Source organism: Monopterus albus, unplaced genomic scaffold (assembly GCF_001952655.1).
Source record: "Monopterus albus unplaced genomic scaffold, M_albus_1.0 scaffold87.1, whole genome shotgun sequence".
Lineage (NCBI taxonomy): Eukaryota > Metazoa > Chordata > Actinopteri > Synbranchiformes > Synbranchidae > Monopterus > Monopterus albus.
In genome coordinates this window covers 1,182,024-1,192,867 of record NW_018127967.1, presented here as the reverse complement: position 1 = coordinate 1,192,867, position 10,844 = coordinate 1,182,024, and the positions used below count along the sequence as shown (strand labels likewise).

At 42.6% G+C, this 10,844-nt stretch overlaps 1 protein-coding gene across 2 annotated transcripts; it reads right to left on the bottom strand.

The window, feature by feature from the left end:
• Nucleotides 1-2,654: 2,654 nt before the first annotated feature.
• Nucleotides 2,655-10,838, bottom strand: fbxo28 (F-box protein 28). 2 transcript variants are annotated; one of them, XM_020607555.1, is made up of 5 exons: nt 10,615-10,838; nt 8,583-8,692; nt 5,451-5,589; nt 4,392-4,587; nt 2,655-3,013 (listed from the first exon to the last, which is right to left on the bottom strand). In XM_020607555.1, exons 1-5 carry the CDS (start codon nt 10,801-10,803, stop codon nt 2,751-2,753), a joined length of 897 nt encoding a protein of 298 aa, XP_020463211.1. In that variant the 5' UTR covers nt 10,804-10,838; the 3' UTR covers nt 2,655-2,750. The 2 variants fall into 2 exon arrangements, with proteins under 2 accessions (XP_020463211.1, XP_020463212.1); XM_020607556.1 differs by lacking the exon at nt 2,655-3,013 and adding an exon at nt 3,727-3,946.
• Between the last annotated feature and the right edge of the window lie 6 nt (nt 10,839-10,844).

Sequence of the window (10,844 nt, the reverse complement as noted above, 5' to 3'; positions counted from 1 at the left end):
TACATTTCTCTTACTCTGACAGAAGAGACATCTGAACATTCTTCCAGGAACAGCTGCCATGTTTTGTCACAGTTTGAAAATGAAGGCAGGTCATGATGTTAGAAATCAGTGGCTGTCCAGACAGCAGAAACAAATTCAAATAAACCCTGTGTACTTTGTCAAATGTTCACCTGTAGTGAAATCTACATTATTTGCAGTAAATAGGATAGAATGTAAAAACACTTGTATAATCCTCAAACGACAGGTGCCAAATATAGTTTTTCTATTTCAGATCAGTTAAATGTATTTTTCTCTTCCATGGCACAGGCCATTGTTACTTATGTAAAAGCGGAGCAGGACAATCAGGACCTACCCACACCTGCTCTCGCTGGAAAGCTTTTAAAGAAGTTCTTTTTACATACAGCAGACTCACAGGTTCCATCATCACTGCTGCATTTCTAAGGATCACATGCCATCTGGCAGTGGTTGCTGAGGCACAGTGGAAATGAAAATCCGCTTACAGACATCTCCGTGTCACACCCCCTTCCAGACAGTCAACAGGTGACAACTAATGCTACCAGAACACTGCTGTTCTTCCTTCCTATGCTTTTCTGGTGCTTGCTGCAACCAAGCAACTTGCAAGGAATATAAATTACTTATTACTTTTAGATTATTTTTATTGCACTTAGCAGAAGCACTGGTGAATGTACACACTGAGTGTTTATGGATTTAGACCACTAAAGGTAACTGGTTACCAATAACATATTAATGTTTGATTATTTTACCTTGGACTTTAAGGAATGCCATAACCTGTATTTTTACCATGATATATTTTGTGGTGTATGTTTCCAAAATAAAAGATCTTGGTAGCTTTTATTTCAGAAACAAAGTGCATTAATCTCATGGACAATATGACTTTTGTTCACCAAATTCACTGGTGATGAAAAAATACTGGACATAGCTTTTCTTCTTGTGTGCAACTAATGTTTACTCAGAGCAAATGTGCAGTCATTGTAAAAGGATGTTAGAAACTGCTTGTAAAAGTTTATTGCTCTTTAGGTTGGGAAGCCAGGACATAAGCAGACCCCTGATAAGAAAACATACATGGCGACCTGACCCCCGTGCTTGGAGGGGACAAATGTTTGCCTGGCAGAACAAAGAGCCATAAAACTGCAATGAATAGTATAAGTAGCTCTCGAGGAGGTTCACTCCTTTGAGCTTACTGCAGAGATACATTTGAGTAGCTGTTATATGCTCCTCCTTGCAAGAATAATTAAAGATGCCTTGATAATTTTTAAAGTCTCAGCATTCCTTCGTCTCACGATGTTAAATTTTTCTAACATATTTGGTCCTTCGAGCCGGATTGCAAGATCTCCTGTCCTCTCCCGGTTTGGGTCTGAAACCTGCATTGGGGAGTCCAGGACTCCGGCATAAAGCCCTTGACCCTATTCTCATTAAGGAGAATCCTTTGGATACAAGGCCAGAGGAGAGGAGTGACGGATCTAAAAAGAATCAGAAAAGAGAAGAGACAAGGAATGGGATGTTATCAAGGTAAGATGATTCTGTGGAATCCGGGATTCCTGTTATTGTTTGAAACAATAGAAGTAAAGAAAAGCCATGTCCAGTATTTTTCCATCAACTGGCCCTTTCAAAAACATTTTTGGAAACAGCCTTATAAAAGCATCTGCATTAAAAAGCTGCACTGTCATTTTAATGTAACCTATAATAAACAAGTCTTGTTAGCTGCAAATGGCTGATCACCTGCCTACACTGATTTATTTAAGTGACTAAGAAACCTTGGAAATCTAGGCGGTATTCTATGTTTTTCTCCTTGTTGACAAATCCCATGTGAGGCCTCACACCAATAAATGTCTCCTACTAACAAGTACTGTGTGTCCAAAGCCTGATATATTCATCTGTGCCACAGTGCTCCACTGTTGTCCAGAGCCTATTAAACCCATCAGTGAGCCACATTGTTGCACTGGGTGACATTTTCCTTCGTCACCGTGAACACACAGCTGTAGTTTATTCTAACTCGGTCCCACATACATCACCCTGCTACCACAAACACTCACTACAGACCAAATGTGGATTCATCTGCTTCTGATAACAAATGCAGCCACAAACAGTGCTGGGGAGTCAGACAGTACTGACTAACACATTGGTTGAGGTGTTTTTAAGGGATTTGTAGAGAATGGGAAAAATATAGGACAATGAATGAACAGTAGGTGATAACCAAATTTGACCCTGTGAAAGTTGTGCAAAGTCCCAATGATGTTCTGGGCTCAGTGTTTTAGCTGTGGACAACAGCGAGTCATTTAACACTATTATTAAATCCAACCATGTTTGCATCATGGTGTGTGCAGGGGCAAATAAACACTGGTAGGGCTTACAGGGATACACTTGACTTATCTCACAGACGGTACAGGTGACGAGTGTTGGTGGGGTCAGGGGTGACGTGGGGCATTGGGTATATGATGTGATCAGTCAGACCATAAACTAAACTTTGACTAAGTGACACACTGAGTCTCTTATTTCTTGCTGCGCAGCCTTTTCGACTGTCGTGGAAGGTCTGAGCTCTTTCTGGTGGAGTCGCCCCTCCATCACCCTCGGGCTCCCTGGGTAGAGGGGCTGCAGCCATGCTGCCACTTGCCAACACAGTACCAGGCGTGCTGGCAACAGCGGAAGACACGCCAGTGCTGCTGGATGTGGAAGGGGCAGCCGTGCTGGGCCGGGGTCCTCCCATAGCAGCAGCACTACTGTCCATCAGTTCACGGAGCTTGTGTTCCAGCTCGGCAAGTCGGGCATTCTGCTCGCCGATCACCTGGGTCTGTTCCAGCAGCTTCTGCTCCTGGTCCTGCAGCTGCTTCTGCTGCTCCAGCTGCTTGACACGAATTTCCTGCATCTTCCTCGATGACTGTCATTGATGCCCCATTCCCCTTGACCTGCTTCTGAACCTTGGTCATCTCTGAGCGTGACGGCGTGTTCTTGGCCAGAAGGGACATGGTGGTCAGGGAGGTAGATGGACCTGCAACTGAGGAGCAGGACACGGGGTCAGAGAGCTTCAGTACAAACAGAAAGAGTTCCTGCAGGACAAAAGTAAAAGTACAGCAGGACAAGATCCTTTATAGTGGCTTATGTAGAGCCTTAGAGCTCTCTGCTGTGAAAAAGTTGGTGAGCTCTGCTCTATGGGAACATTTTTATACAATGTCTCATGATATAAAACAGAAAAGCAGCTAAAACCTCAGTGTAGGAGCAGAAAACAGGCATTTCTGGTGAACAGATGACCAAAAGAAGGTTCAAAGGTTCAACGTGTTTATTTGTCATATGCACAGTTAGGAAATGCATTTCCCTGTACAATGAAATTCTTACTTTGATCAAAAGAATTGATCATTTCTTTTTGATTATTACTCCTCTCTCCTTCTGTTTTCTCTTTATCCTCTGTAAAGCACTTTGTGAATGCAGCCTTGGTCTAAGGTGCTCTACAAATAAAAGTCATTATTAATGCTTAACTAACTGATTCATCTACCTGCATGGAATCTTGTGCGTGGAAATATGTTTTCCAGCACCCATGATTAATCCAAGATGTGTCAATGACATGAATTTATAAATAAACTGAAATATTAAGACTGTGTGTTCAAATGCTGGAATAAGACATGTGTTTGTAGAAGCGTGAAGAAGTGTATCAATAGATCAGAGATGCCATTCTGTAAGTGGATTTCAGTCTATTCTTTAATGGGAGGAAGGAAACAGGGTCATACCCAGATGTTCAAATTACATCATCACCAGTGAAGAAAGTGCAATATTTACATTACTGATTGCAGCTTGACAAGCAGAGGCTGCTGGTGCCTATTCTACTATGAAGTTTCCCTCAACAGTTCTTTAATCTTTGCAGTTGTTATACAAGGCCTATCTCTCTGCTCACAGACTTGCAAAATGGGATGACGTACTCCAGGTCTCCAGGGTTCTGGAAGTTAAAGCCTTGGTTATTTTCTCATACACTGTGTTAGCTGACGAATAATCTATAAACAGTTTGGGGAGAAACACGTCCACAAACGTTGTCGCTTATTCTTGTTTTGAAACTCTGCTGCTATTTGCACATAACTGTGTTTTTGTTTAGGACCCAATGTTTCATTTATTTCCAGTGTGTTACACCAAGGTATGAGTGTGTAAGTTGGTCTATTCAGATATTTGGGCCATACTGTATACGCCCTCTTATTTTTAAATGTCAAAGTAAAAAGCTTTCACTGACCCTTGTTTCACAAGGCTCTGCCATTCATTTCTACCGACACTGTGATTTGAAACTTAAGACCACATTTTTAATACAAATTGTTATTATCCTGACAAGTACCAAGAGCTGCTTTAGATGAATTTATTAACTCTACGAGCCAGAAAAATCACACATTCGTTACCTGGTGCAGAACCAATGAGGCGGCCAGACAGATCGGCCCCTGGCAGCTTCTTCTTCAGGATGGGGACGATTTTCTCATCAAAGTACTCCATGGCCATGGAGGAGATGTCCCTCAGCTCCTGCAGAACCTCATGAGCACGCTGGGGGGCACGAGTAGAGTTCACATAGCGCAGCACACGGTAAATCTCATCTATCACCTGTCAAAACACACGATCAGGACATCACAAACAGTGTACATCAGATGACAACGGGCGTAGGCAGAGGTAACTGGCTAGGATTAGGCTTGGGCTCATATGCTTTTCAAAAGATTACTTTGCAGGACACTTTCAGTGATACAGGGCTTTTATATCAGATGAGGATCATGCCTTAGACTAATAAGTTCCTCTAACCATGAAGCCAGTGTCACAGAGAAGTATGTTCAGACACCAGAAGAACGAGGAGTCCTGCACCAGATGGTCTGGCCCCCACAGAGCCCTGACCTCAATATGACGAAGACACCTGAATCCACAGAAGTACTGAGGCAGGTTCTGCGAGATGCTGGAACAACCTACCTGCCAAGTATTGGTTTGTTCTCTTTACTGCACTGATACATCAAAAAGATCCATGGCTTTACACCCACTTTACTTTTAGGGACTGAAACTCTTGCACAGTACTGTCTGTGTTCATCTGTGGCTCTGGAATCAGAGGGCAACAACATTATTTGTGCTTTTGCTAAAACTCAAAGAAATTCCGATCACATACTCAATGAACAAACCATGGACCATTTTCAAAATCCCCAAACTGAACGGAGGAGAGATTTTGATTCAGATCCCCTCCTATCATGACTTTCAAGTCAAATATCAATCCAAAAGATTTGCTGTTCAGTCTGATTCTCCTCCTCCTCCTACCACCTCCTTTTTGACAGGATAGGAACAAAATTATTACTGTCCTCTACACTGGGCCAAACATAGAAACTATGACTATAACTTTAATTCATGTGAGCTTGCTGCCTTTTAATGAGCCACTTCCACTGCTCCTGACAGCGGCAGCTCCTCTGTGGGCCAGCGGCGGCTGAGCTAACCTTTCCAGGGATGAAGCAGCAAAGGTTGGAGTCGACGTATTTCATGAAGGTCATGTTGAGCAGCGAGAGGCGCGTCTCCACAGCAGCCAGGATATCAGCGTGACGGGCCAGCGAATGGTTTCTCCTCTCTGACTCTCTCCTGGAGACAATTCATGACAAACATACTGCTGAAAAGAACTTTTATTAAAAGGGAGGTTTCTTATAATTTATACCAACTATAACGCATCTTACTGGTAACTTTAGTTCTGAAAGACTGTCTTCCTCCTAAGCTTTAACACAGTGGGACAGGATACATCCATTTACTGCCAATAAAAAGAGGGTGACAAACTATGCTTTCTATTAGGTTTAATTGGGTGGAAATATATTTTGATGCATAGCGACTCTCTCTGCAATGATTCAGCATCACATCACATTATTCAGAATTAAGAGGATTCCCAAAATGTTCTCAGGTGGCTCAGTATGTAATGAGTTTAGTCTAACAGGGTTATTGACCTGACATAATACAAAGCTGAGAGGCACTGTTCATATTGTCAGACTCTAAAAATGTGTCTAAATAAACATTTGTTCAGATCATGCAGAACTGAAGCTGCTGCATGATCATAAAGCCAAGAACACAACAGTGACAGTGTTAAGATGAGTTTTACAAGCATTCTCTAGGGGCTAGTAATAGACAGTTGATATTAAGAATCCAGTTTTTGTATAATTCAGCCATGTGAAATTAAAACATTCATGGGGTCTTATACAGAGTCTTGTATCAAGTCAACTGCTCAAAGGCACTTCTGCCAGTGGGTGGAGGTAGCGGTCAGTTAAGCAAACATACCCTAAAGCAGAGAGACAGTCTGTGCTTTAGTGTCAGACAGTTTGGGAAATAAGTGAGTGCATAAACACTGATCCCCTTTAAAATGACTGACCTAATTTAACAGAGGTCCAGCCAATTGGTGCCAACAGTCTCACAGTTAGTGAAATGGGGATCGCCTGACTGAATGTGTCTCAAGTGATTGTAGTATAAAGACACCTGTGTCTGGAAGGTCCAGTCACTGGTTAATCAGTATTCCTGGCTACTATTACACCATGAAGACAAAAGAACACTCCAAGCAACTCAGAGTAAAGATTACTGAAAAGTATAAGTCAGGGGATGGCTACAAAAAAATAATTTTAAGGCACTGAGCATCCCCCAGAGTTCTGTTAAATCCATCATCAAACAATGGAAGGAATATGGCACACATCTAAATCTGCCTAGATCAGGCCGTCCTCATAAACTGAGTGACTGTGCAAAAAGGAGACTATAGAGAGAGAGGGCACCAAGACACCTATGACTACTCTGAAGGAGTTACAAGCTTCAGCAGCTGAGATGGGAGAGACTCTGCATACAACAACTGTTGCCCTGGTTCTTCACCAGTCAAAGCTTCATGGGAGAGTGGCAAAGAGAAAGTCACTGTTGAAGAAAACTCATGTGAAATCTTGACCAAAGTTCACCAAAAGGCATGTGGGAGACGCCATGGTCAAGTGGAAGAAAGTCCATTGGTCTGACGAGACCAAAACGTGGCAAAATATAGGAGAATCCTGGAGGACAATCTTATTCAGTCTGCAAAAGAACTACAGCTTGGGAGAAGAATTATTTTCCAGCAAGACAATGACCAGAAACATACAGCGAAAGCTACACAGAAATGGTTGAAAGAAAACAAGGTGAGTGTCCTGGAGCGGCCGAGTCAAAGCCCAGACCTCAGTCCAATAGAGAATTCGTGGCTGGACTTAAAGGGCTGTTCACGCTTGATCCCCGTGCGACCTGGCAGAGCTTGAGCAGTTTTGCAAAGAAGAATGGAGTAAAATTGCAGCGTCTAGATGTGCAAGCCTGACTGAGACCTGTCCACAAAGACTCTGCCATGCAGCTACTAAATATTGACTTGAAGGGGTGAATATTTATGCAATAACTTATTTTCCATTAGATGTTTGTATTTAATTGACATTACTTTGTAGAAACCTGTTTTCACTTTGACAGTTTTTTTTTTTGCATTTTTGTTGGTCAAAAAAGCCAAATTATGTTGACCATGATTGATTTATAAAATCAATAAAAGGGGATGAATACTTTTTATAGGCACTGTAAGTTAACTGAGCTCCATGCAAGATCTGTGGACTCTGGAATGAGGGACGTATCACAGTTTGTCTAACTAGCTTAAAGCTTTTCATGTAAACTGAAGCCTTCAGTGCTACCTACTCTTGTAAAAACACCACACACAAGTGTGTCTGCAGACTCTAGTCACCCAAACAACATATTTTGGTGATTTAAAATCCTACAGTCATTGACTTGGGTGCAAAAGTGTTTCAATAGGAGAAACATGTCCTCTGTATTTATGAGGAAAATACCCAAGAGGAAAATGCAAGGGGAGAAAAATTAAATAAACAGGGAGATGTCATTTCCTTCTGATCTGTCGTCTGAAGGACAAAATGATTTCCACTAAAGTACATGCTGGTCCATAAAAGACTTCCACGAAGAATGCTCTCATGCATCATTGCTCCTCGATCCTTACAGGAACTACTTCCAGGTTGGACAAGGAAGTAGGACTTAGGAACAATCAAATAAGGAAAATGGGTTGTATCCATTGTTTCACTTGCTTTACTTGCTTCTTGGATTGGACTGGAGTTATAACAGCCAATCAGAATTGACCTCCTCCAGTCTCTGATTGGCTGGTTTTGCAACTCACTTATGTTGAGCAAGCGCCAGAGTTGAATGTACACAAAGCTGAGATGCTGAGAGTGAGCAAGAGGGTGAACAAGTGAGCAGAACACTGAAAATGCAAACAGCAGCAATTTGTAAATGCAAATGAGTGAAGCTGAACCTTATACTCATTTATATGAATAACACTGAAGACGCAAATCCATGTAGAGCACAGAATAGATTTTCATTTGCTCAAATTAAAATATTTGAGTGATAATGTCTTTATAAAATATAAATTGAGTGAATGCAAAAAACATTTTCCTGTGCTCAGAATGGCCCATGGTATATGTAGGAATGAGGCACAAATATACAGTAACACCATAGCAGAGGTCTGAAGACCTGACAACCTGCAAAACAAAGACAAACTGCAGTGAACATAGTTTTTCCTGCAGAGCTTGTGCTGGTGTGAAACTGACCTGGGCAGCTGGGCTTTGACTTGCCTCTGGCATAGACTGTGGTAACGCTCCACCTTCAGGAAGCCCTGATTCAGGACTCGCTGGCAGATCATGTCCATGCGCTTACACACCTAAAGAAGACGGACAAGAGGCAACAGCTGAACAACACGTACAGTTTCATTAGTATGTAAAGAAAACAAACACAGTGGTCACCTCTGTTGGAGCAACAGATATTTCCTGTAGACCTTCTGGAGCTTAGCAGTGTGTTCAAGGCAGGAAGACATTCACCTTAGTAGTTAGCTTGGATAGTGGACAGTGGCTCTAGGGTCTAGTTTCATCATTTTTACAATTACCACCTCGGTTTTTATGATTATACTTTGAAGTTGCTGTTTAACAAACCTTTTCATGTCCATTAGCCTCACCTAACATCATACTGCTAAATCTTCCTCTCCATTGTACACTGAAAGGGACAGTTATCCAATTTCACAAGGTGTATGCACATTACTTGCTTTATTTGGATCAGATGACAGAGACAACTTGAAAAATACTGGCTTACAATCTCATTTAGTGTAAGCCAGACAAAATGATTTTTGTCATAGGTCGGCTTTGATACAACCTGCATCACAGGTGTTCTTTAGGATTTTGAATTGTATCCTAAAGTGTTTTGTATCATAAATGTTGATAGGAGTGTTAGTGTGGATCTGCTCTGTTAGCCTCCATCATCCAGCAGGGCCAACCTCCGACTGCAGCGATCAGAGGGTGAGCAGGCACGCCCAGGGCTGGCTGTGCCTGGCTGTCAGGATGGGTCCAGGTTTACAGCTTGACTTGTATCAGACAGCTCTCAACAGCTCCTCTGTTTGCCAGTTTAGTTTGAGAATAATAAATAATCATAAAAGTGTCTGTTATTAGACAGTGGTGGAAAGTAGCGTGAATTTGCTGTGGTCACTGAAGGTAACGCCTCAGCTCCTGGTTGCTACTGAAGCATTTAGAGACAGGCTGGGGCTGTAGCTGTGATCAGACTATAGACAGGGACATAGCTATGGGCATCGCTGTTGCTGTGACTATAGCTGTTGGTTAATATGAGGCTGTTTTTAATGTGTAACATCAACTAATCTCACTGCTGGCGTGAACTGGCTGCATATTGTGGTGAATGTAACATCAACTAATCTCACTGCTGGCTGCATATTGTGGTGATGCTATTCCCGAACTCCTCTGGTGTACTGATAGCACATCTATCTGGGTCAAATCTTGGCAGGAGTGTCAGGCTTTACACTGCTGTTTTGGCCAATGTTACTGCTGTACTATATGTAAAAGCAGTCAGCCTGAACCAGCTACAACCACAGGTCAACACAATAGCTCCTTTACGGCCATACCCACAGAATGGTTGTAGCCACAGTAGTGGGTGCGACCACAGCCAGTGGTTGTGAGTACAGTCGGTGCTTGGCTATGTTCGCTTCATCTGCAGCACGAACAAACCATTTCAACCCGCAGAACTTTAGAGTTTATTAGCTGTCTGTGCCCTCCCGGGATTATAAGAAAAGCAGAAACAGCTTTGCATAGCAGAACCGGAAGAAGCAGCACAGCTGACCTTGTATAAAGCCAGTCATGTGAAGCTACTGCTGGAAGAGCTGCAGGGAACAGCAGAGCCACGGTGCAAACGGACCAGCGAATGATTTCCAGCTAATGTCAGTACGTTATACATCCCAAAGACATAGGCAATATCTAAAGTGCAGGAAAATCAATAGAAGAGTAAAACACATCCTGATCTGTGACGACTCGGTTCGTCATCCTCAGTATTTATCTGACGTTGTGTCGTCTATTCCAGCCTTTGCTCAGCTAGGCTCCCCTGCTAATTCGATAATAGCTCAATAAACACTGCAGGTCATAGCTGCAATTAAACTGTTATACGGACATTAAGCATATGCTTTAAGTAAAATAACATCCATAAATATTTAGTCAGGATGTTACAGATCTAGTATCCAAAGATACGCGGTGCATGTGGTTATCATTAGCTTTGTTCCCCTTCCAGGTGGCTTGTTTTTGTTCTCCTTACCGAACGCAGCAGGCTGATTTCATCATAAGACAGAAAATTGAGAATAGTCTCGATGGCAACAATAGGCAGTCCTAACAGCGGGTTGTTCTGGTGCTGCTGGTCCGGTGGAGGGGTGGACTGTCTGGGTGACACCGCGTCTGAGTCCAAGGACCCAACACATCCATCAACTCTCTCTACGACGGCCGCCATCTTGCTTTGCTATGGAGGAGGCGGAAATGACGTTACGCATA